At 37.6% G+C, this 26,798-nt stretch overlaps 2 protein-coding genes across 20 annotated transcripts in view; one reads left to right on the top strand and one right to left on the bottom strand.

The window, feature by feature from the left end:
• The window catches only part of SVOPL (SVOP like), a 94,903-nt gene extending 83,994 nt beyond the window's left edge, over positions 1-10,909 (top strand). For 10 of the 17 annotated variants that reach the window (XM_065939155.1, XM_065939158.1, XM_065939157.1 and 7 more), the window contains 2 exons: positions 2,343-2,456; positions 5,885-10,909. In XM_065939155.1, coding sequence (XP_065795227.1) covers positions 2,343-2,456; positions 5,885-5,962 — 192 coding nt within the window. In that variant the 3' untranslated portion in view covers positions 5,963-10,909. The other 7 variants (XR_010663670.1, XR_010663672.1, XR_010663668.1 and 4 more) reach the window with 7 other exon arrangements.
• Positions 10,910-12,143: 1,234 nt separating this feature from the next.
• Positions 12,144-26,798, bottom strand: part of TRIM24 (tripartite motif containing 24) — a 118,358-nt gene continuing 103,703 nt past the window's right edge. For 2 of the 3 annotated variants that reach the window (XM_065939104.1, XM_065939105.1), the window contains exons 14-19: positions 25,772-25,940; positions 22,577-22,905; positions 21,644-21,776; positions 20,660-20,734; positions 16,717-16,866; positions 12,144-15,956 (exon numbers count right to left, since the gene is read on the bottom strand). In XM_065939104.1, coding sequence (XP_065795176.1) covers positions 15,747-15,956; positions 16,717-16,866; positions 20,660-20,734; positions 21,644-21,776; positions 22,577-22,905; positions 25,772-25,940 — 1,066 coding nt within the window. In that variant the 3' untranslated portion in view covers positions 12,144-15,746. The remainder of the gene's footprint in view (positions 15,957-16,716; positions 16,867-20,659; positions 20,735-21,643; positions 21,777-22,576; positions 22,906-25,771; positions 25,941-26,798) is intronic. The other variant, XM_065939103.1, reaches the window with a different exon arrangement.

Here is a 26,798-nt window from a genome sequence, read left to right as displayed (position 1 = left end):
ATATTAATTTCTTTGATTTATTTACAGTTTACTAATGCTTAAGCCCTGAGGTAAAGATCCAGCTTTAAAAAGCAACACCATGTTTAGCTGTCTTTCCTGGCCCTTAAGCATTTGTCTGCTTCAATTGATTCACGTGCTCCTACTGTAGCAATTCAATTTCCATATACTTGGATCTATTTTGTGACTCACTGCTTTACTGATCTATTTTGGCATGAATATCATATTGCTAGTGATTAGAACTTTGTTTAGTGGCTCTTGGGTTAATCATCTCCTCAAGATTCCCTTACCCGCACAATGTTTTCAGAAGTTTCTTGAGCTTTTTAAACATGTTAATGATTAGAATCAACTTTTTTTTTTTCCCCCTCTAAGTTGACTCAAAAATCCTACTGGGATTTTACTTGAGATCCATTAGAGTTACTACAGATTACCTTGAGAACTATTTTTAGAAACAATACTATTTTTCTATCTAAGAACAAATTTAGTTTTCATGTCCTTTAGTAAAGTTTTAGTCTTCTTTGTCTTACACATTTCTTAAGTTTATTTCTAAATACTTTATTTTTATTCCTATTAGCTGTGTTCAACAAACTTAATATGCTGTATTTTCATTCCCCTCAATGTTATTTTTTATTTTTCTTGATGTTTTGATGCATGGATTATTTAGGAGTTTGGAAATTTTGCTGTTATATTTGTTATTTCTAACTTTGATAGCATTTTAGTCAGAGAACACATTCTATGGTTTCAGTTCTTCTAAATCCTTAAAGGTTAATTTTATGGACTGGAATGAGGTCTGTCTTGGTGAAAGTTCCATGGTTAGAAAAGAATATGTATTCTGCTGTTAGGTGGGGTGTTCTATAAGTGTGAATGAACTCCTGTTGGTTGATGGTGTTATAAAGGTTTTTATCCTTGCTGATCTTCTTTCTAGCAGTTCTGTCAACTGTGGAATGGTTTTTACTAAAACACCACCACAGTGGCTTTTTCAGTTTTTACTGAAAGGATGTAATCTGAAGCTCTTCGGTGTATAAGCCTTTAGGAGTGCTGTCTTGTTGGACTGAATCTTTTATCATTGTAATATCCCTCTTTGTACCTGGTATATGCTGATCATTAGAAGTAGAGATTTACAGATCTTTGTTTTTAATACAGTGAATCTGGAATGGGGCCTGAAAAGACTCATTTCTACCAAGTTTCTCAGATGACTTTTTAGTATTTTTCACTTGTTTGGTGGTGGTTTTTGTTTTGGGTATATATCAAAAATACATTGCTGTGTCATATGGTAGTCCTATTTTTAGTTATCTGAGAAATCTTGATACTGTTTTCCACAGTGGTGGTACCAACTTATATTCTCATCAACAGTGTACAAGAGTTCCCCTTTCTCCACATCCTTGGCAGTATCTGTTATCTGTGAGCTTTTTGAGGCTAGCCATTCTGACAGGTGTGAGGAGACATCTCACTGTGGTTTTGATTTGCATTTCCCTGATAATTAGCCATGTTGAGCATCTTCTCATGTGCCTGTTAGCCATCAGCATTTCCTCTTTGGCCATTTTTGTAATTTAGGTATCAAGAGTTCTTGCTTGCTAACAATAAAAATTGGCTTGGGTTAACTTAGGCATAGAGGACTTTATTGGAAGAACATCCAGTAACACCAGCTAGATTGCTGGAGTCCCACTAGCAAGCAGAGCCCGGCACCCTCTAGGGGATTTCCCTCCCTGATCCTGGCTGTGAAGCACAGTTGTGACCTCAACTGAACCCAGCAGGGTCTCACACCATCTTGGACTTTGAATCTGGTGCAAAGGATATGAAGTGGAGCTAGTTTAGAATTATTCAGGGGGTGGTAACAATTTTGGTGTCAAAATAGAAGTGGCAGTAAAGGCAGGACCTAGACACTACATTTATTCCCAAAAGACTTCCTCCTGGTTCATCCTATCAGAACTGAAGAGGGCAAACTGACTTTTAGCAGAAGGGGTATTGCAGGAAAGGAGAGGGTTACTGGTTAAGCGAGCTGAATTGGTATGAGAAGGGGTAGGAAAACAGGTGGCTCTCCCATCTTCCTCAGGTATTGGTTTGCTCTGATGATGCCCAAGGGGTGGGTGTAGGGAGCAATCTGACCTGGCCGGTGCATGTTAACATCATGCCCAGCTTCTGGAAGAGTCACACAAAATGCCTACAAAAGCTTGGCCCAAATAAATACTAGATCTAGGATGTCAGAATTGCACAATTTACAGAATGGCTGCAAAGCCTTTCATTTATGTATTTGGTGGGATGAATCCTTATTTTCCCTTTGGCCTGAAGATCAGTTGAAAAGTGACTGGGATGCAGTATATTGAGTCATTCCTTGTGCTTTGCAGGTTCTTATGAGTGCATCGTTCCTGGGGGCCCTGTGTCTCTTCTCGTCTGTCTGTGTGGTGTGTGCCATTTCTGCATTTACTCTCCCCATTGAGACTAAAGGACGGGCCCTGCAGGTAAGTGATGTGGGAATCTAAGTATTCTCAATGAATACCTTTTGACCAAAGGAAATGAGCTTGGAGTATGAAAATTCTTTTAGTGATAATGCCCAAGCCTGTGCTTACGTACTGGTACATTTGTTTAGCAGGTTCCAGTAGAAAAACTGGGTGTTCCAGTGTTCTTCCATGTAACTTTGAGCAGCACACTGATTATTCACCTCAAACCTTTGCTTCCTGTAAAGCTTGAACTGGGATTAAAATGAGTATTACTGATACCTCAGCATTCTACCATTTCCACTTTTCTCTCTGTATATAAGCACTGCTGCAGAGCTAACCATGGCCATAGGGTCAGAAACAGCAGTTTGCATTGCCCGTAGGATCACAGAGTCTTTACTGTTGGTCCTGCTATCTACCCCCCCCCCCCCCCCCCCCCGTTTTCTCAGCTGCCTGTGGTAAGAGTGGAGGCAAAAACTTCCACCCTGTGCCAGCTGCCATCCAATACTGACACTCAGACACCAAGTACATAAAAAGACATCCCAGGAGTATAAGGTGTGCTTCTGGGGGCAAAGTTGCATCAGAGACAGCTTCTCCTAGCCCTCTGCCCTCACAGTTGGCTGTTTCCCTGCCTTAAATACAAATCTTATTGCTGGTATGCAAGGGCACGTGTGTACGCACACACACGGGAAAGGGGGAGAAAGCTGAGGTTAGTGTATACAGTTGACCACTGAACAGGGGATTAGGACACCAACCTTCCAGGCTGTCAAAACCCGCAGTATTAAAAACTTAGTCAATCAGTGTCCACAGTTCCTCACACCTGCAGATTCAACCAACCATGAACTGCAGATCATACAGTACTAGAATATTTACAGTTGGAAAAAAATCCACGTAAAAGTGGACCTGCACAGTTCAACCCCGTGCTATTTGAGAGTTAACTGTAGTTTGGCCGATCTGAGTTGCCCCATCTAAATGGGACTGTGAAATCATCGTGCTTGTTTGGTTGAATGCAGCCTACCCTCTCTCCCATATCCTATTTATAGTGAATCATGGGCACATGTTAATTATTTGTCCTGGTACAGATGTGTTTTGTTGTCTGATTAGCTGAAAGACACTACTGAGTAAAGAAGGGGAAAGCACAATATGCTAGTGTCAATTTTTTCTTGTCCTAGATTCAAGATGTGTTATTCTGTTTTCCGTTTAACTTTAAGGTAACATGCATTTTAATCACAGATTAGATAACTTGCTAAGTAATTATATAAATTTAGGGCTTTGTTTAGGTTTCTTACTTAGAAAGGTGACCTAATAATTGAATCCTTAAAGCCAGGGATTGTATTAGGTGATTCAGATGATTCCTTTTAATCTTAAATAATAGGATTATCACACTCTTCACACAGTTGAGGAAAGAAAGGCAAGGGAAAGTTGAGTAGCTTGTATAAAGGAACATGCTGACTGATCATCTCACATGCTTTATGGATTTCCGACTCAAGTCGTATGAGCCACTGACAAAAACCATTCCCTTTTCTGTTGATTGAAATAATTTTACATGTCTGTTTATATGACTTAATAATACCAGTTCCTACACCTTTCATATGCAGATCCAATAAATATATTTGTGTGGGAATGTAGCCCTTGATGGCTCTGCCACTCAATGGCTGTATGTCTTCGGGCAAATCTCAAAAGGTGTATGTCTGCATCTCAGTGTTCTGAGCACTTAACATATGAAACAATCTAGTGACCAATACAGTAAAACTTCTAAAACATGCCCCAGATTTTACCTTTCAACAGCACAGACAGCTTCCCAAATAATTCGAATGAACCAACCTGGCCAATAGTTAATAGTAGTAATTCCACTTTAGAATTACTTTAAAAACTTATTTTGATGAACCTGGTAAATGATTAAAAAAAAAAGGTAAGTATAATGTGATTTCCCCCCCCCTAAATGGCATCTGTAATTTAATTATAAAAGTACTATTGCATTGTCAGGTCCACAGGTAAAAATGTTAGACCCTTAATTCCTTATTAAAGAACCTCCTGTTACTAGTTTTTAGTGTCAGATAGCTGAATGTGAAGACTTCAAAAAAAATTAAATGTATTATCTATTACTTCTTTCTCCAGCAAATTAAATGAAGATCTGCAAATCTATGTCTACCAAGGAAGAAAAAATGTATTTTTATCTTCACAAAGAGCTGTGGCACATTTAAAAACACCTGGTTTAATTTTGGTATACTACTTGGTAGTTAAGAAATTGATCATATATTTTTGAAAAACAACAAACATGAGGATGAAATAAGTTAGCTGTATATATAGTCTCTTAGGGAAAAGATCAATAGAGAAGTTTCATAAAATATACATTAAGGTTGGTGAGGGATATCTAGGAGAGATGGGGAGGGAGAAGCTGGCCTTCATTGCTTGGCATCAAGTCTGTTCATGTTTCTATGAATAAGTAATAAGTATCAGGCAAAACCTATACTTGATATTCTCCCATGAGGTATACAGCAAAAGCTGTACTGAAATTTTATAGCTAGGACAAGAGTTTGAGGTGGTATCATTAAGCCTTTCAAAACAAATAGAAGTCATCAAATTCACAATTAAAATTAGCATACTTAAATTGTGACCTCCATACTTTATAATGAAAATTACTTATTCATAAAAGAATGTGCTTAAATTCATTGCAGTCTTGTGTATATAATAACCAAGTAGCTGGGAATAAACTTTTCCCCAGACATTCTATTTTGACTCTAATTTCATTACAGTATAGCAAGCTTTTCTACATGATGTAATTATATACCTTTGAAGAACAACCACTTGCATGCATATCATACCTGTGCACATAGGTATGTTGTGGAAGAAAAACACCCACGTTTTTACATTTAGTCTTTTGTTGCTCTTTGGATTTATGGTAGACTTCTTAAAAGTGGAATCCATACCCAATGACTTAAATCCCCTACTCCTTCCAACTCCATTTTGCAATGGAAAAAAAAAAAGAATTTGTTGCTACAATGATGAAGTGTCCCTGGACTAGCGAACTACGTGTATGCAAATCATGACTATTTGAACTACAGGCACAAATGGCTTGAAGTCAGGAAACTGACTATAAAGGGCCAGAGAGTAAACATTTCAGACTTTGAGCTACATATGGTCTCTGTCAACAGCCCTCGCCAGCCTTTAAAAATGTTAACATTATTAGCTCTCAGGCTGTATAAAAGGAGGCCGTAGGCTGAATTTGGCTAACAGGCCATAGTGGTTTTTTTGAAGTAAGTTTGAAAGCTCAAGATGGAGCCACTCCTGCCCAGATGCCATGTCAGCAAACCAAAACTTAAATAACCTTTATGTCCCTGTAAATGGTCTGCTTGACCAGAAACACAGTACATCCAGTTGGCCAGACACCAAGCCAAGTGTGGCTCTCTACTCACCTCCTTATTCCTTATTTTTTATCCTCCTGCCATCAGCTCCCCTTTGCAGTTCTTTGGGCCCCTGCAAATGGAGAGTGCCTGCTTCACGTGTCAAAGTTTGTTTGGATTGCCTAAATCATCATCTTTGATCATCTGTAAGTCTTGGGGGGGGAGGGGAGGATGGAATCCCAAGCTGACTTTCAATGGACTGTGGGACAAGATGCATAGGCAAAGAGCCCACTGAACCCTTTGCATTGTTTTTCTCATCATAACCAAGGGCAAGCCACTTAGGGATCTGAGCTCCAACCCCTTGTACACAGTTCTGATCCAAACAAACTTTATGTAAGGGGAAAAAGAAGTGCGTTTGTGTATACTCATTTCCCAGAAAAGTTCCAAGACAGATATATTGGGAACCCACAATGGGTGGCAGCAGTTAGGGGATGCATAAAGAGAAGTCCACAGCAAATAAGAAATTAGAACTCTTTGAACTAATGGCACAACAACATCTAAGTAGCACAAGTCATACTCTTAAAAGTCATTAGGGCAACTGCCACTTTTATAAAGAAATTTTCTCATTTAAAGTTTAAATAGATCAATTGCTACGGGGAATCTTGAAGCCAAAAATGTAAAACTGGTGAGCATGGATCAAACACTTGAGAAAGATTTTAGAGTGCTTCCTACCTAAATCTAAGACTCATGTGCTTAGATGGTCATGGAATGGGTTAGATTGACACTGGGACACCTGACAACCTCAAGAAAAATTCTGTGCAACAAAGTACACTGTAAAATACCACCAGATCCCCAACCTAGCCAAGTACATCCCTCTTACATAGTAATTTGGTTCCCAAAGACCCAAGGCTTACCTAAGAATCGAGATCCTTGAGTTTCAGAAAATCGAGCAATCCACCTTCCGGCACACCTGCTTATTTTGTCATAATTGTGGTCCTGGAAGCTGCAGAAATGGCAAAACCTAAGACAACCTAGCATTTCAATGATAATCATCAGGGACATTCCAGTTAGATACCCTGTTTATTTAAGAACTACCTGTGAAAGTGTTCCCAAACCAACCAGAATGGGATATCTATTTTAATTGCTATGCAGAAGACCCCAAAACACTGCAAAATTTCAAAACAGCTTCATTGAAAGATTCAGTGCTAAGGGTATTGAAAAATCAGAGAAAACAAGACAGACCTGGCTCCAGGTCTATTTTTCTTTACCTGAATACTGTTTTCTAATCGTCTTAACTGAACTGCCTTTCCACTTTGAAGAGACAAAACCAAAAACATTCATCAAGTTGGTTTTAAAACTGCAACAGCTCCAAGGCCAGATAAGTAAGGTAATAAACCCCCCTCCTCCTGAACTTGAATACCCGCTTATCTACTCTCAAAGGCGGCCCTTCCAGGGTGAATGGGACTCTGAGGGATTTTCTGATAAACTCTTGACAGTTATTCCCTTAAACAGCCAAGGGCAAACTAAAATAAATGGAAAACCTTGTAAAATCCTAGTAGGCCAGAACTTACACTCTTTACTGTAAATTCTGCTCACTGGAGTCTGTAGATCGGGATCCCGGGAAAACCCACTGAAGCTAGCCAAAAGTGAGAATTCTTACCCAAGTTAGCTCTTGTTGGTCCCTGGAGTTTCTGGTCCAGAGAGAAAATTCACGTCCTTCCCTTTCCAAATGAAGACTCTTGGGAATCTGGTTTGGGGAACTCATTGATCCTTTCTCTCCCAGGAATAGCTATTGCCTTCTTGTATCCTGAGAACTGGCTGGCCTTTCTGCCTGCTGACACATGGGGGTTGTTTGTTCTTGTGTATGGAGGCAGTTCAACTATCAGGCCACAAAATATAGTTGGACAGAAATGTGGGTTGCATCCCATTTGCAAGCTTACCAACTGTTGCCAGCTTCTCCAGAAACTGTCCAAGTACTTCTTTCTTTTGGCTATCTTTGGGAGTGACTGGATCTAGGGAGCGTAGTAGCTGTTGGTGTTTGCTCAGTACAGCCAGGAACAGTCACTGTCCAGTCTGAAATTTGGTGTTGGGTGGATGGTCCCCTTGGTATCTTTCAGGTTGTAATCCTGTAATCCAATCCTATTTCCTGTTTCACAAATTGAGTCTTTGTAAGACCAGAAAAAGTTCACCTATCCTTTTTACTAATCAGAACCTCTCCCCTATCTCACAAGGCTTGTGAAAGTAGCCCAGTCATGTCCAATCCTTAGTCCATAGAATTCTCCAGACCAGAATACTGGAGTGGATAGCCTTTCCCTTCTCCAGGGGATCTTTCCAGCCCAGGATTGAACCTAGGTCTCCCGCATTGCAGATGGATTGTTTACCAGCTGAGCCTCTAGGTAAGCCCCAAGGCTTGTAGGTATTGTAAAAATGCTGGCTTCAGGTAACATCTTTCTTTGAGGAAGTTGCATTCTCTGTCAATGCCTGTGAGTGTCTTTGCTAGGAACTGAGGTTCTTCTCTTTGGAATGCAAACTTCAGGGAGGAAATTTACAAAAAAAAAAAGGCGGGGGGTGGGGGGGGGGTGGGCAGTATTTGGAAACTAGGCAAATGAAAAAAATGTTAAGTCTTCTCCACAAATACTAGTAAAAAAGTTTAAACTATCTGAGCAAGTAACCTTAATTCATTCCATCTGCCAGAAACACAATTTGGATCCAACTATTTTTATAAACTAGTGAGTTCTGAATTATCATACCCATCTTGTGGCTAAAATTATAAAACAAGCTAAAAGATCAGTACACAGATCTTATGTCGACGTGTATGTCACAGATGTGGGATTTTGGTCTTCTGGATGGTGTTGCCAAAATTTGTGAAGAGCTCCATTAAACGGACTTAAAGACAAATAGAAATTTATATAAATCAAATAAACTCTCAGAAATATAGAAACTAAGCCAAATATTTTTCAAGTTCATGTGATCTAGGATCATCTTTGGTTAAAAACAGTAGTTTAAGTTTTGTCAGTTTAATTAAAATAGACATTATCTTTGAAGTTATCAACATTAACATAATGTGGACATACAACTTTTATTCTATCTAGGCTTACTAAATGGCTTCCCTCATAGCTCAGTTGGTAAAGAATCTGCCTGCAATGCAGAAGACCTGGGTTTGATTTCCTGGGTTGGGAAGATCCCCTGGAGAAGGAAATGGCAACCCACTCCAGTATTCTTGCCTGGAGATTCCCATGGAGAGAGGAGCCTGGCAGGGTACAGTTTGTAGGCATGCAAGAGTAGGACACGACTTAGTGACTGAACTACCAGGTTTACTAAAAAGTCAAATAAGTTGCTGTTATTTCTTTTACAGAATTTGTCAGCAAGAAATTAGATGAAGATAATAGCAAAGTCTCATGAAATTTTCATGAGTAATCCAAACATAATTGTTAACAAATAAACATAAATAAATTTATAAAGGAGCTTTTCAACAATAATCATGCTTTATGGTATATCTACTTAAAAATTGTTTCCAAAATCTTCTTGGTACTTGAAACCTTAAAGTCATACTGAGATTAAATGATGGATATTTATTGAATCATTTCCAAGTAAGAGAAAACTCTGAAATATTAATTACTGAGCACAGACTTACAGAAAAACCAAAAGATATCTGGAACATGTTATGTGTCACACTGAAAAATTTCCTGTGAGGAAGAATATACTTCCAGAAATTATTGCAAAAGCATTATCAGATAAGAAGTGATATTTAATTCTGTTAGGTTATTTGTGCAGGCATATGTTATTAATATGTTATCAAGAAATTATATTAAATTCCTGATAATCTGACATTCTCATACAATGGTATCAGTCATAATTCCAGTTATTATCTTAAAATGTTAGATATATATTTGTAGCTCATAGAAATAACCACACTTTCTTGTCAATTCCATAACTAAACTCTTTTCAGCTAACCACTAGTATTTTAAAGTCTTGTCATTTATAGACAGTTATTATTTTACTCTGATCCTTTTACAAAAATGAGATTCATGCAAAGTACCCTACCAAGTACTCTTGACCACCGACACTGCTGTTAAAGTGTCAAACCTTTTGTCCTTATTTCACAACTGTGTAAACATGGAAGACCTTAAAAACTGAGGAGGAGAAGTAGCCCACATCAAGGGAGACTGCTTTCTCCCAAGAATGTTATTACTCATATACCTCAGGCCATTTCAAATAGAACATAATCCAACTTCCAACCGTTAGATTTGTGGTGATGCTGGTGATCCTGTAGTTAGTTATTTTTGCCCATCATAAACTTCCCCCCTGTTTTCCAATGCCTTAGTGTCTTTGAAACAAGCTCACTTGATAAACACTTCTGGAGAAGTATAGACCAATTATATGAAACACATAAATAGGCCAACTGGCTTTAAGAAGTATCCCCCTCATCCATATTTCTTGACTTATTTGATTCTAGTTAGTTTTGGACATGGAAACCCTGGTTCAGGAATACTTTTCAAACCATTGGTATTATTTTGATGCTAATACCTTTTACCTCCCTAATAGGCTGTGTTCTCAAGGAAAGTTTTAAATGCATGTGGGGTAGCCACTGACCAGCTAACGACTGTCTGACCAAAGAGAACAGAACATAACCAGTTCCAAGAATACAAGCCTGACATCTCTTCTGAACATTACACTAACACCCAAAGTGGAAATAGTAACTGAAAGTCATACTAGGACGGATATTTTTAATTGAAACTCTCAACTGGTCAAGAGGATGATCCAAAGGTGGTACCAGGCCTATTCTAGGCCCAACATGAAGCCACTTCTGGTGGGGGTGCTATGTACACAAACCAAAACTTACTTTCATTTCCCAATAAATGCTCTACTTGACCAGACATGCCATACATTCAGTCAGCCAATCACCAAATGTCAAGCAATTTCTGGTCTCTATACTTTCTGGTTCTTTATTCTTTACTCCATAAAACTTCCTGCCGTCCATCCCATTTTGTTGTTCTCTGAACCCTTGCAAATGAAAATTGCCTTCTTCATGAAGTGTTGAATAAAACTTTGTTTGGATTACCTAAATTGTCATCTTTAATACTTTTCAATAGTTTGTAGACCTTAGTCTAGTTATTAGAAAATTTTAGGCCAAAATATTTTTGATGCAAAGATGTCTTGGCTACACATGTAGCGTTAGCCAAATAGCCCTTAGTGGTTCGGTGGGTAAGACTCCACCTGCCAATGCGGCGGACGTGGGTTTGATCCCTGGTTGGGGAAGATTCCACATACTCAGGGACAGTTAAGCCCGCACGCCACAATTTGAGAGCCTGTGCATCATGACTAACACCTGAGGCAGCCAAAAAAAAAAAAAAAAAAAGAAAAACAAAACAAAAAAAACCCATGACAAACTAACTCAAAATCCTAAAGCTGACCTTAGCAGTAAATAGTACTTAAAACTAAAGAATAGCAGTGATTGAAAACCACTGACAAAACTGATGCTTAAGCACCTTCCTAAGGATTTTAGAAACTTTCAATGTGGCAGTATCCAAGCTTAAGATACTATACAATGTTGTCTAGAAAAGTCTAGTACTCAAGTTTTCTAGAAGACACTAAATTAGTCTACAGCAAACCTTATCAACATAATTTTAATTCAGATACTGAATTTCAGAAATCTTTTATAAACTCATAAATATTGCTTACCTTAATCGTTTCAGGCACTAGTAGAAATGGAAGTCGACAAACGTCATTTACTTAACTTTTTTGGATTGGTTTCACAGTCCACTAAAAGACAATACTAGGTGAGGTATTAACAATAGTAACATAACTAATCTCTGTACAAGTATATTTTGCTTTATGCAGTAAGACAGAGGTTGAATGTCTGGATCCATAGTTTTATGTATAGAAGAGAATTTGATTTTTTAAAATCTCTTCAAAGCACAGTTTACAGTGGCCAAAAAATCCTCCCGTAATATGAATGTCAATGCCTTTATTTGGGACTTACTGTATCTTGAGTTTTCTTTACACCCTCATCAGTAAATGCTTTAAACAACTGGATTAGAGAACCAGCATCATTGCCAAAGCATGGCCCTTAGTGGCTCACTGACACCCTCCTCTTCCTTCCTGTTTGCCAAATTAATTTTTTGCTTATCTTTTAAAGTTGGTGAAATCCCTATGTTAGAGTTTTGTTTTTGCTTGTTTAAAAGTCTTCCTATTATTTATGGACTAGTAGCTATGGTCCATAGGGTTGCAAAGAGTTGGGTATGCCTGAAGTGACTTAGCATGCACAGATCATCCCTAAATAGACTGATTTTATAGAGGAACATACAAAGGACACAAAGGAGAACCACACTAGTTAATGTTCTGCTTAATGACAAAGAGTAATTTTTCCATTAAAAATTCCTTGTCGTGGTAAAATATTCACAGTAAAAATTCATCAAAGCTGATTTTTATTAAAATCAAAGCACCAGTTGACTCTCCCAAATAAAAGACAACAACAAAGACTACTGCCTCAGATATTCTTCACAAGCAAAACCTTCATGGGGAGAGAAACTGTGATCTGATTGACTAGCATTATTCTCTTCCAAGAACATGAGCCACCAATACATAAATTTTAGTTAATTCACATCCAAGATGATGGGATAATATACATAAAGAGACATGAATTCTTAACTTACATGATATTATAAAAAATTAAAAAAAACACATATGTGCATGGTTATTTCAAAGGAGAGCTTCTAAAGATCCCCTGGAGAAGGGAAAGGCTACCTACTCCAGTATTCTGGCCTGGAGAATTCCATGGACTGTATAATTCATGGGATCGCAAAGAGTCACGATTGAGCGACTTTCACTATTTCAACAAGCAATTAGATGGCTGAACTCATGGTTATGTCCCTAATTTTAATGGTCAATCAGATCACTCAGTTTCTCTCATTCATAACAGATACAGATGAAAAGAAAAATAAGAAAAGAAAATAAGTACATCTTCTATTTAAATTTAAAAACCTTTTGCTCCCGTGAAGCAACCTACTGCTGGGATTCACGTTCATCTGTAGACCAAAAGGAGTTAGTTCCTCCTTTCATTGCCTAACTAGTCTCTCCATGGAACCTAAATTTAAAAGTTTAAGCAGTGTTAACAGCAAGAGAAAACTGAAAGGCAAATTCATATACTCACCCTTTTGACTGTGGAATGAATCTTTTTGAAAGTAGTCCTAAATTGTGTTATGTCTACACTAGTAGTAAAATGTGGAGCCAATTCTTTAGCTTGAAAAAGAAAGTAAAGCTACCAAAAGAGGACATTTTCCTTTTAGGACTTTCCAATTTCCTACCCTTCAATTCAAAAAGAAAAGCAGGGCCTGTTAATTCAAAGGACATGATAACTGTATTGCCAGATACTATTTGGAATTTAATATGGTATACATTATCCTTGTAAGTCACTGACTGTGTATTGGGTTTTCTTATTGATGGGAAAGATCAGATGCTTGGCACCTGGGAAAACTTTTGGTGAGCTGGACTGAGTCAGTTCTAGCTGCCACATGGCCTGCTCATCATGTGATCCCCCTTCAGCCTGGGAGTCCTGCAGATATAACATGAGGCTCTTGGTTCTAAATCTAGACGGCAATCTCCAGGAGTTTTTGATCAGAGGTAAAAACTGGAGTTTTGAAAGTTTAGGTCAAGGTTGCTTGAGTTGCATTGACCTTTTGAAAGGAATGCTCTCCAAATGGGCATGAGGTATAGTCAGGCTCTTCTGATAGCTTATTTCTATTATAATTTAAGGACTACTTTGCTGGGATCTGCTGGGATCCACCTGGACACATAGGCACCTGTTAATAAGGTCATAGGACTTTAAACACTATCAAGAAAATGCTATTGGAGAGAGAAACTCTTTAATATATGTAGTTGTCAAGTGCCTTTCATTCAGCAATATGTGTGTGTGTGTGTGTGTGTGTGTGTGTATAAAGGTGAAAGAAAAATATTGTTTTAAAAGATTCATATGGCACTGAATATGGCAATGAAAGTTCTGGGTACATTAGTAGACAGTCTGGCTCAGATGCATTTAGGAAATTATAATTTTTCACTCTTAAGTGCTACTTCCCTTTGTGATCATCCTCAAAATTTATCTGCAGTGGTCCCCTTTAACTAAGGAGACAAATGTGGAAGAAGAAAATGTCCTAAGGAACTATTCTAACATAAAAACAATAAACTGATTAGCAAAAGCTCCATGGATGCTATGCTAAAGATGCTGGAACAAAGAAGACAATCAAGTGGTAAATGCACTATTACCAAAATCTGTTAGTCTTTGGAGAATAAATGCCAAATACATACTCAAAACCATACAACAACAACAACTTCCCTGAAACACCTATTTGGAAAAGTGAATTATGGTTTCTTAACCTTTAATACATAATTGACATATGGACTAAACTGAAGTCTACACAAAGTGAGATGCTCTTGCCAATAAATTATCAGTATTTTCTCATTTTATTTTCAGCAGTACCTGAAAACCCAATGACTTAGCCACAGGGCATTTTCAAATTATCCATTTGAAGAAATAATACCATGTGGAAAAAGTCAGTCCTCTAGGTTTAATTCATGGGACCTGACACCATCCGAAGGATAAAATTCTGTCAAGTCAGCTATATTTTTATTCTACTGGCCTAAGAGGAAAATTTCCTCAGCCAATTGATGTTTTATAAATAAAGGTTTACTTCTGCAAACTAAAAAATTTCATGTATTCTGTCAAATGTTAGATTAGGAAATGGCACAACAATTTTCTTCTATCTCAATCTAGTTACCTTCCTTGATACTGAACAACAAGTAAAAGGAATATATGAAAATCAATTAAACTAGCCAAGGCTGACCCATTAAGAATATGCTTGCCCTCAGAAGGCAGGTCTTCTATATCTCTCCATCAAGAGAATGAAAATGAAGCCCCGATTAAGTCAGAAACAATCAATTTGAGGTTCTGATTCTGAAAAATAGATGCTTTAGAAAAAATTTAAATTTCACTATAATTCCCTCTAACTGCTTGCTTCTAAATCCCACAAAAGACTTTCATTCCAATTTATAAAGACAGATGAAAACCACAAAAACTGGTCCCTTTCAGGGGAATTTGTATTTAATGCCCCAAAGGGTATAAGTTGAAGACTCTTTACATCAAATATGGCACACACTGCTGTATTTCATATTCTGGATGGCTCCTCTAAAAGCCATACTGCAGACAATGAGTCTTGTTATAAAAGGGTCATCTGCACAGTGAAAATGCAAACACCAGTCCACACACAGACACACAGCAAAACCAAACAAGTACACTTCCTTCCTTCCCCGGTGGAAGGGAGGTTTTAGAAACGTATGAAAAATGGCCTTGAAAACCTGCTATATCAAACACCTCTACAGACAAGAAAAAAACAAACAAAAAAAAATCAAACATTTGTTTTCCTTTTTCTTTAATACAGTTGCCATCTTACATGATATACTATTAGGCACCTTCTTAAACAGCATCTAGTCTACTTTCTCGGTGCACCAGTGGGCATTCTAGGATAGAACTCTTATTACCACTGACATTCATGGAGTACTGTACTTATGTGCAGTACACCTCACTCATGTTGGTCCATAATTGAGTAGTGGTATTTTCTAAAAATGGATTAATGCACACATCCAGACCACATTAAAACTTCAACTTAGAGTTCATACAAAGTCCTTTCTATAGTAGCTGTCACTCAGGACTGCGGTTTGAAATCCAGGAAGCGGGAAGAATGTCTTTTTATTTTGTTGTTGATGCTTCTTTCTTCCTTTCTCCTTCCTTCCTCCCTCTTTTCCTTTCTTTCTTAATAAGAAGGTTAAAAGAAATGGGTTATTAAGGAAATCAGAGTCTAGTAAACATTGAAAACTTAAGATGGTCACAAAGTCTTCTTGGTACTGATGTTAAATTAGTGGCAAAATGTTTTTTGAAAACAAACAAAAATCTAAAAACCAGCTCAGGCCAGTGTGCTTATTTAAGCAACTGGCGTTCCTCTATGCTCTTGAGGCGTTTCTTCCGGGGCTGTACAAAGTCATCATCTGAGTCATCACTAAATTTATTATCTTCTGAGTCATTTCTGAATTCTAGTTTAGGAAACCTTTTTTCTGGATAAAGATTCTTCAGAAGTTCTTCAAAATAGCTTTCAAGTTTTATACCAGCATTGGCCACTTCTGAATCAGGCTGTTGAATAAAAATAAAAATATGAAATAAAAAAATGTTTAGTCAATAAAAGTAGTAGATTTCTTACATTTTTCTCCCTTTTACCTGAAGATTATGAATATCAGTGGATTATTTTACAAGAAATGTTTACCTATATAGCTTTGATGTAAAGTAAATAATAGTCTGGGGCAAGACAAAGTCTAGAAAAGAGCAGATAAGAAGTAAATAAAGGCACTGACTCATCTAGATTACCAAAAAGATATCAAAGAGATGCTGTAATCAGAATCCAATAACAGGTATTTTTTAGAACAAATAAAATATCTACCTCTGGAATGAGTAACTGATACAAAGGACAAACTATCATCAAAAAGCTTTAAGTCTGATAGATGTTTAGATGATAAAGTTTTTGAGAAAATTCTTAATTGAGAATTATTTAAATCACACTGTTAATATTTCAATATCACAAAGACTAGAGTCTGGAAATGCCATATTTCAAGAAATAAAGGTGAGAATGACAAAGCATGCTTCTGGGTTAGATAAAAATATTTTCTAAACTGTTTTTAAGTTGTTGACTGTAATTTGCATTTCCACTCACCATATAATAAGCCTTTGACTATACATGTGGATAACGTTTTCCTAATGACCTCTTTCATTCCCTGACATAGACTCGAACTTCTGAAAATTTATGCTACCACAGATAGATATCTTCATCTCCACATTTGTTGGTAAGGTGTTTGGTTTAACATTACTTTCACATTGCTATTTTTTCCCCCCTTCTCACCTCATTGAATTCAGCACAGTTTTGAAAGATCAATCTGAAATCAGCTACAAAATCTTCAGGCTTTGTATACATGCAATAATCCTCTTGTAGTCTTTTCTTGATGGTTGACAAGTCCATTGGATTTTTAATTATTTTGTAATAATCAGGCACCTTTCAAAAGAAATGTGATGCTATAATAAATAAATTCTACCTGGTCCCATATAAATTTTATAAGAAGTAGTATATAATTCAGATTGTCCTTACTGCTTTTCTGAGTTCTGTTTTGTCACTGATAAGGAAATATATTCAGCAAAATTTGCAAGCACCTACATGCTTCCAAACATTGGTAAATGTTTTGTGTCACTTTTATCAAAAATTTTCGTCAGTTATTTTTAATGAAAAAACCCTACTACATTTTCCCTCTTACTATTCTCCTTTTTCATTATTAAACAAAAAAGCAATCATTAGAAAAAGTATTACTTCAGGTAAGATTTGACATGTTTTTGCTGCATATGTTATAGCAAGTGGGCTCTGAATCTGGGTTTGAACCACAGTTCTGCTACTCAGTAACACTCTCCTGGGTAAGTTACTGGGTTCAGTCATTTCACTGAACCTGTTTCTTCAAGTTTCAAACAGAAATAATTCTACTATTCTCATAGCATTTTGTAAAGATGAAATGAGATAATACATATTAAGGGGGCCTATTTTGCTGCTGCTGTTATTCATGCCAAATGTAACAGTAGGTCAACACTAGTAAAAGCACCAAATTCTAGGTCACATTTTTAAGTGAATTAACTTCTTATTGGCATATTTTTGCCCTGCTTCTTTTGGGCACAAAGGGCCTTCCCTCCTAAAGACTATTTATAGTGGACCCTCGAACTGTGCAGGTACACTTATACACAGATTTTTTTTCCCACGAAATTCATACAGCAGTACTACAAAATCTGTGATTGACTGATGCTGCAGGCTGACTGTAAAGTCACATGAAGACTCCACTGTGCAGAAAGCTGGTACCCTCAACCTCTGTGTTGTTTTAAGGGTCAACTGCATTTCTTTTTCCGATCTTAACTTCTCAAAACTTGTTTACAAGGAAAGAAATTCACTGCTTCTCAGCTCAGTGTAGTTATTTGTCTAATTTTCTAACGCATTCAATTAAAAAAATTTTTAACAAATCTTAGCTTTTTAAAGGAAATTCAAATGTCAGAGAATAGAACACATTTTGAGTAGCAGGTTCTTTCCAGCACTCTACAATAATGCACTAAGTGAAAGTGAAACTGAAGCTTGCAAAGTTGTGTCTGACTCTTTGCAGCCCCCTGGACTATACAGTCCATGAAATTCTCCAGGCCAGAATACTGGAGTGGGTAGCCTTCTCTTCTCCAGGGGCTCTTCCTAACCCAGGGATCAAACCCAGGTCTCTCACAATGCAGGTGGATTCTTTACCAGCTGAGTCACTAGGGAAGCCCATAATGTACTAAAGTCACATCAAACTTGAAATATGAAGCTTTTGAAGTCAATGGTAAGCACACACACCTCTTCCTCTACTGCTAATGTCTACTTCTTAAGATATACCCACTTGAATACAGAGTTCCAAAGAATAGTAGGGAGAGATAAGAAAGCCTTCCTCAGAGATCAGTGCAAAGAAATAGAGGAAAACAATAGAATGGGAAAGACTAGAGATCTCTTTAAGGAGATTAGAGATACCAAGGGACCATTTCATGCAAAGGTGGGTTTGATAAAGGACAGAAATGGTATGGACCTAACAGAAGCAGAAGATATTAAGAAGAGGTGGCAAGGATAGACACAAGAACTGTACAAAAAAGATCTTCATGACCCAGATAATCACAATGGTGTGATCACTCACATAGAGCCAGACATCCTGGAATGTGAAGTCAGGTGGGCTTTAGAAAGCATCACTATGAACAAAGCTAGCAGATATGATGGAATCCCAGTTGAACTATTTCAAATCCTGAAAGATGATGCTGTGAAAGTGCTGCATTCAATATGCCAGCAAATTTGGAAAACTCAGCAGGGGCCACAGGACTGGAAAAGATCAGTTTTCATTCCAATCCCAAAGAAAGGCAATCCCAAAGAATGCTCAAACTACCACACAATTGCGCTCATCTCACACACTAGTAAAGTAATGCTCAAAATTCTCCAAGCCAGGCTTCAGCAATACGTGAACTGTGAACTTCCAGATGTTCAAGCTGGTTTTACAAAAGGCAGAGGAACCGGAGATCAAATTGCCAATATCCACTGGATCATCGAAAAAGCAAGAGAGTTCCAGAAAAACATCTTTTTCTGCTTTATTGACTACGCCAAAGCCTTCGACTGTGTGGATCACAATAAACAGTGTAAAACTCTGCAAGAGATGGGAATACAAGACCACCTGACCTGCCTCTTGAGAAACCTGTATGCAGGTCAGGAAGCAACAGTTAGAACTGGACATGGAAAAACAGACTGGTTCCATATAGGAAAAGGAGTCCATCAAGGCTGTATATTGTCACCCTGCTTATTTAACTTATATGCAGAGTACATCATGAGACATGCTGGGCTGGAATAAGCACAAGCTGGAATCAAGATTGCCGGGAGAAATATCAATAACCTCAGATATGCAGATGACACCACCCCTACGGCAGAAAGTGAAGAAGAACTAAAAAACCTCTTGATGAAAGTGAAAGAGGAGAGTGAAAATGTTGGCTTAAAGCTCAGCATTCAGAAAACTAAGATCATGGTATCCGGTCCCATCACTTCATGGCAAATAGATGGAGAAACAGTGGAAACAGCAGCTGACTTTATTTTTTGGGGCTCCAAAATCAATGCAAATGGTGATTGCAGCCATGAAATTAAAAGATGCTTACTCCTTGGAAGGAAAGTTATGACCAAACTAGAGAGCATATTAAAAAGCAGAGACATTACTTTGCCTATAAAGGTCTGTTTAGTCAAGCTATGGTTTTTCCAGTGGTCATGTACAGATGTGAGGATTGGACTGTAAAGAAAGGTTAGCACTGAAGAATTGATGCTTTTGAACTATGGTGTTGGAGAAGACTCTTGAGAGTCCCTTGGACTGCAAGGAGATCCAACCAGTCCATCCTAAAGGAGATCAGTCCTGAATGTTCATTGGAAGGACTGATGTTGAAGCTGAAATTCCAATATTTTGGCCACCTGATGCGAAGAGCTGACTCATTGGAAAAGACCCTGATGCTGCGAAAGATTGAGGGCAGGAGGAGAAGGGGATGACAGAGGATGAAATGGTTGGATGGCATCACTGACTCAATGGACATGGGTCTGGGTAGATTCCGGCAGTTGATGGACAGGGAGGCCTGGCATGCTGTGGTTCATGGGGCCGCAAAGAGTTGGACATGACTGAACTGAACTGATTACTTGAAGTCTGCACCTATAAATCAAAATGTGTACAGAGATGGGAGGGGGGTATGGGGGTGTCTTTACCTGAAATGGAAAGTTTCTTTCCCAATTGCTTTAGGATATAGATACCTAAAACTCCTGACAGAAACAATTGATATAAATCATCCTAAAGAATAGTAAGTAAAATACATGAGAAGAAAGAATACATGGAAAAAAGAACAGAAGTTCTGGGGCAGTTAGTTAACATTAAAATGTAGTCAAGATTAAAGCATTCAGTATGTATTAATGGGGCTTCCAAGGTGGCTCAGTGGTAAAGAATCTGCCTGCCAATACAGGAGACATGTGCTTGATCCCTTGGTTGGGACAATCCCCTGGAGAAGGAAATGGCAACCCACTCCAGTATTCTTGTCGGAGGGATCCCATGGACAGAAGAGCAAGAGGAGTGACTAAACAACAACAATGCAGTAAGTTTTAAGATTTTGATTAATGTAAGAAACTTGCTGTTGAAATATGGTACAGATTCTCATAAATCAAGTTTCAGAAAAATCATCCCACTGTACAAAAATGCATTTTAATACTTTAATGCACCATTAATACTTACAGTCAGAGGAACTGGGTCTTGAAAAGCCAGGCTCATTTCATGGCAGTAAAGAAATAAAAGTAGGCGTTCGCACTTCTAAGCATAAATAAATAAGAAATAATGAAGTCACAACTAATTTTCAGTAGCAATATTAATAGGTCTAAAAGTGCCAGAATGAAAATTAAAACCAGATGAATACACAGTATCACTAGAAACCTATCTGAAGTTTTTAAAAATCAAATTTCCACTTAATCTCTGCAATTTTTATACTGAATTACTAATAGTCAATAAAATGACTCATAGTCAATAAAAGAAGAACATCCAGGTGTTAAGCGATCCAGAGGTGGATCTCTATCCATGGGGTGTTGGGTCCTAAGGTCCCTCTCTGAATGCAGAGGTTTCCATCATGCACTCTGCTATTTCTCTGCTTACAAGTCTACCCCAGTAACCACCGTGTCTCAGGGATATTGCATGTTTCAGCCCTCTCTTGCAAGACAACTTTCATACTGATTGTTCTACTTAATAATTTAGCAAAGGAGCTTCTTTAGTAATAAGTAAGGTTAAATACATTAGCTGGCTTTAAGGTATAAATCCAGTACCACTGGGTGATACAATGAGTTATTTCTAGGAAGAGTAAATAGAAAAACCCATCTCTTTTTGCTGCCAGTTCTGAACAGATTCTAAGGAAGAAAACATATCTGTAGTAGAAAATAAAACTGAAATTTATTAAAGGTTGGCTAAATTTAAAAGTCCAGACCACATAAAGGATATACAGTCTACCATGTTCAATTACTGTATTTTAAGCTTCTAGGAAATGTATATATAGCATTGCTATTTTATTTCATTAAAAAAGTTATAATCTGCCATTATTTAAGATTTTTGTATTCTGTGGAAGAAAAGTACTAAACTTGATAATAAACTTCTTTGATGACAGCACAGCTGCATTACAATGACGGGGCAACTAACCAAAACAACTAAGTTTAACAGTTTAGGCTGGAAACTTACCCTTTTATCTATTGGTGTTAGTTTGACAAGGCCTTCAGTTTTCCTTTTTTCTGAGTTGTGACTGGGAGCATCACAATCATATTCAACTTCGGGTTTAGATAAGTCTCGGCAGAAAGTGCAGATCCACTCTCCACTGTTGGAGGAGGAAGTATCTGAGTTCCTGCTGCATCACTCCTCTCCTCACCACCTCCCTTTCCCACCCTGCTCCGTGCCATCTGTAATGCAGGTTTATTTATTTGGCGTAACTGCTAAATTACTGAGGATTTACCACCTATCGCTTATGTACATGGCACCATGCTGAGAGCTTACCAACAGAAATATAGTTCATGGGCCTAAGGGGTGTTAGTCCAGTGAAGGGGGCATGAAACATACACACAAAAGAAAACAAACAAAACACACACATTAATCTATGGCTGATGTGAGGCACAAATGGCATTTTCCCCCAAATGACTAAAGAAAAAGAAACACTCTTGGTACTATTCTTGTAACTTTAAGTTTGAAATTATACAATGGTTGTTCTTTATTATTATCATCTCATAAGGTCTAAGAATTTACTGAAGATGTTTATAAATAATAAAACTCAAATGCCTGGCAAATAAGATGTACTAAATTATGACAGTTGTGCATAAGAACCATTGTTCTTCATGGTAATTCCCTTGTAATAATTTAAAAGGCCAGCTATGTTTTTTTCCTTGACATAACAGACTAGGTTTTTGAGAGATGAGAGAAGCAAAGGAAATGGGAGACAGGGTACGGAAAACCCTATGCTGAACATTTTCACATATACATTTATGCCAAGTGGATTCCTATTTAAATTTTTACAAAGGTTTTGTGTTTTAAAAAAAAGGCTTTGTGTTACAGGATCATCAAATGTCATTGCTGTTATTATATATAGTGAAAGATTGTAAGCAAGGGAAGCAAGTGCCATCTTACCTTGGAAAATTTGCCAGTGTGGGCACGTGACAAGAGAGATGGAATACTTTGGGACACTTCTCACAGCACAGGAGTTCCCCTCCATTCTGACAAACTGCACACCAGTCCTCATTGGGGTCATCCTCTTTCCTCGTTTCCCCAACATGAAGGGGAGACTTCTGGGAGGCATCTAGCCACTCAGACTTTCCATTTGAGGAGTTTTCCTGGTGAAGTCCAGGTTGATCTCCTGTGCTGTCAGGGGCATCTGATCTCAACACAGACTCCTCAGACGCAGCACTCTGACTGCTATTTAGAAGCAGGGAGGTGAGTATGCTTCTTGGATAGTTGGTCTGCAATGAAAAGAGTTAACTATGTATATGGATTTCTTAAACTGCCATTCTTTATCAGCGCTACTGCAATTCTGGATTTAATTTGCTTACTCATGAGCACCTGGTTATTTCAAAGGAGTCCATGAATCTGCAGAAGAGCAGAGTGTGCTTACTGCTAACTGGCCCTAATGGTAAAGAAAACATGGACCTCTCCTGAAAAACATCTTCCAAACGGAAGATCAGCAGCAGTACGGGGGTGTGGGATAATACAGGAAAAATCTTTTCGATGGCTTCAGAAATAGGTGGTTAGTGTAGAAGTCAACCATGTAAACTGTAAATACATTTTACTGGAGATGTTAATTCAAATTATACCCAAACACAAAACATTCCTACTGTAGATTTTTTAAAATCATTCTTAGAAAGGTATACTGCTTTAATTCTGATTGGTAATTTCACCTCTCCAAGTGCCATTAATAACTTTAAGGTGAACCTAAATTTTATGTTGGAGCCTAGAATGATGAAAATTTAAAATTAAGAACTAAATCTGTTATTTCCTTTAAATGTTAAAATAAATTCTTAAGTAATAAAATGTAGGTTCAGTTAAAGGCATGGTTATTCTAATATCATTCTTTGGAGGTAATTATTTTCAAATTATTTAGCTTTTTCCTATGCTAGTTAGTTCTATGTTTCTAAAGAGTATGCTTATACTGTAATTTTCCAGATTTAAAGATTTTCTATTTTATTACACATGTATGTATTTTTCATACTATGCAAGATTAGATTTTTCCTTCCTGACTCTCCATACCCTCCTTATACTTAACACACCATTTATGCCATCTTCTTAACATAGTTTTATTAAGCACTGATTTCTTTTTAGTTGGCAGGGGCAAGTATAACTGTTATAGCCAGCATTTATTCTAACTGGTCAGTATCACTGCTGTACTGGTTAGGTATCCTGAAAAATCAATTTTTGGTCAAATGCATGTTCAGGTTATATTTTGATTATATCAAGTTCTTGTTTAAATTTGTATTTCAGTGTTTATTTATATCATTATGACTATATACTGTTCATTGCATAACCACAGTATGTACTATGATCATGTCCTCTTTTGTCTAACTTCTTGTTTTTGACTATGAGTCAATAATTGTTGTTGGTCAGTTAAGTCATGTCCAACTCTTTGTGACCCCATGAACGGCAGCACACCAGGCTTTCCTGTCCTTCACTATCTCCCAGAGCTTGCTCAAACTCATTTCCATTGAGTTGGTGATGCCATCCAACCATCTCATCCTCTGTCATCTGCTTTTCCTCCTGCCCTCAATCTTTCTCAGCATCAGGGTCTTTTCCAATGAGTCAGCTCTTTGCTTCAGGTGGCCAAGTACTGGAGCTTCAGCTTTATCATCAGTCCTTCCAATGAATGTTCAGGGTTGATCTCCTTTAGGATCAACTGGTTTGATCTCCTGTGTCCAAGGGACTCTCAAGAGTCTTCTCCAACACCACAGTTCAAAAGCACCAATTCTTTGGCACTCAGCCTTCTTTGTGGTCCAACTCTCACATCCATACATGACTACTGGAAAAACCACAGCTTTGACTATGCAGACCTTTGTCAGCAAAGTGATGTCTCTGCTTTTTAATACACTGTCTAGGTTTGTCATAGCTTTAGTTCCAAGGAGCAACTGTCTTTTAATTTTGTGGTTGCAGTCACCGTTTGCAGTCATTTTGGAGACCGAGAAAATAAAATCTGTCACTGTCAATTACCTTTCTCTAAAATTTAATCCATTTGCTTCTTTTTCTAGATATCCAACTCTAAGTTATTCTCACAATCTCCAACAGGGGTATAAAATGCTTCTCCTACTGTCAAAGTTTTCTTCTCCCCTTTCACACATCCCTTATGGAGTCTTCTGTCCCCCTACAGGGTATACAAGTGGAGCTGTTTAACTGGGGACTAACTACCCTTTTCTTTGCCTCTCTTCTGTGTTAGATCCTATTTCTGGAATTCTATGTCTTCCTCTTTCTGGGTTTACTTCATTTTCGATGAAGCATATTTTCAAATATCTTCCTCAGAATGAGTACATGGAATTAAATTTTTGAGAATCTGCATGCATGTCTAAAAATGTTTATTTCATCTTTATACATAATCATTTGAATGGGTACAGAATCCTCCCTACAAAATATCTTTCTTCACAATTTTGATATTTCTCTATTTGTTTCCAGCTTTGCGAGTCTGTGTGGAGGACTTGGTGACATTAAAATGTCTGATCCATTATGTAAGGTGTTTTTCTCCTCTGGAGGCTTATAGAATCTGTTTAGAATACTGGCATTCTAAAATTGATGATGGTACATATGACTTGCAGTTTTTTTCATTTACTTGTTCTGGTACTTGGTAGGCCCTCACAACTCAGATGCTCATGCCTTCCCAGATGCTCATGGGCTTCCCTGATAGAATCTGCCTGCAAGGCAGGAGACCCTAGTTCAATCCCTGGGTTGGGAAGATCCCCTGGGGAAGGGAACGGCTACCCACTCCAGTATTCTGGCCTGGAGAATCTCAGGTAGCAAAGAATCGGACACGACTGAGCAGCTTTCGAAAAGAGTTGGACACGACTGAGCAACTTTCACTACTCACTAGAACTGCCCTTCAGTTATAGGAAGTTTCCATGTAGTATTGCTTTGACAATTACCTTCCATGTAGTTTATTCTCTTTCAAATACCCAACCTCCTCATTTAATAAGCCTCTTGTTTTGATCTACTGAGAGATTTCCTCAAAGTTTTCAACCTTTAAGTTGACTATTTTTCTGCCTTTAAATACAATAGCTTTTATTTCCTACAATCTATTTAAAAGTTCCTTTCATCTTATCCCTCCAGTAGGAGTAGTACTGCAATCATAATTACATTTTGAGCCCTGGATTCTTCATCTGATTCTTGTTTCACAATTACAACAGGAAAATCGTAATTTTCAGGTGGTCCACTGTTTTCTTGTTTTATCCGAATTGGCTCCAACATGACCACTGGGACTTTGTGTGTAGAATCAGCTCCTGCTGGTTTGCTGGAAGAGCCAGAGCTAGAAATATAAGAAAAAAGGAAAGAAAACAAAATCTAAGAAAGCTACTTTAAGTATCTTAAAAAGAGGTATAACAATAGCTTTATAGGAATAATGCTGTATCTTCATGGCAGTGATAACTGTGTTACATCAGTAAAAATGATACATAACTGAAATGCATCTGTTGTATGCAAAATAATTTATGTATAAAAAATGTTCCGTGTGTTAATCTACCTAAATAGTTACATTATATACCTGGAAAGATGTTTAAATACATTTAAATAAATCCTGAATTAAAACTGACTTCAATATTCTAAGGTTCTAAAATTAGGCAGCCAGATCTTAGAAACATCTTAGAATTAGCACTTTTTTTAGTCTTTCCCATTTCCTTCTCTAGTCAGTGAAAAAGAGAACTCTAGGCTCAAAGAGTGAAGAGAATTAACTAGGGACATAATTCATTTGTATGAGAAAGTTAATTCTTAGGTAGGTTGGTGAGAAGTCTGGGTTCTTAGGAACCCAGGGAGAAAGGGGTCTGGGGCTCTTGAGGAAAAGAAAAAAAACTTTTTTCCTCCATTCTTGCATCTTAGTCACAGAAAACTTTTTTTGTGTTTTTATTGAAGTATAAAAAGGACAGAGAAAGCTTCTGATACAGACACCAGAAGGGTGAAGGACAGTGCGTCCTCACTAGTCTTAGCTAGGGAGCTGTACACTTTTTCAATTGGTTATTACAGCCAAGGTTGTAAAGGTCTTATCAGGCCCACTCCCACAATTTACATTTTAAGATGACAGGATTAGAACTAACAGAATACTATACAAAAAAGATCTTAACCCAGATGGTTTCTAATAACCAAGATGGTGTGATCACTCACCTAGAACATT

Source organism: Muntiacus reevesi, chromosome 6, assembly GCF_963930625.1.
Source record: "Muntiacus reevesi chromosome 6, mMunRee1.1, whole genome shotgun sequence".
Lineage (NCBI taxonomy): Eukaryota > Metazoa > Chordata > Mammalia > Artiodactyla > Cervidae > Muntiacus > Muntiacus reevesi.
This window is presented reverse-complemented; position numbering and strand designations above follow the sequence as displayed.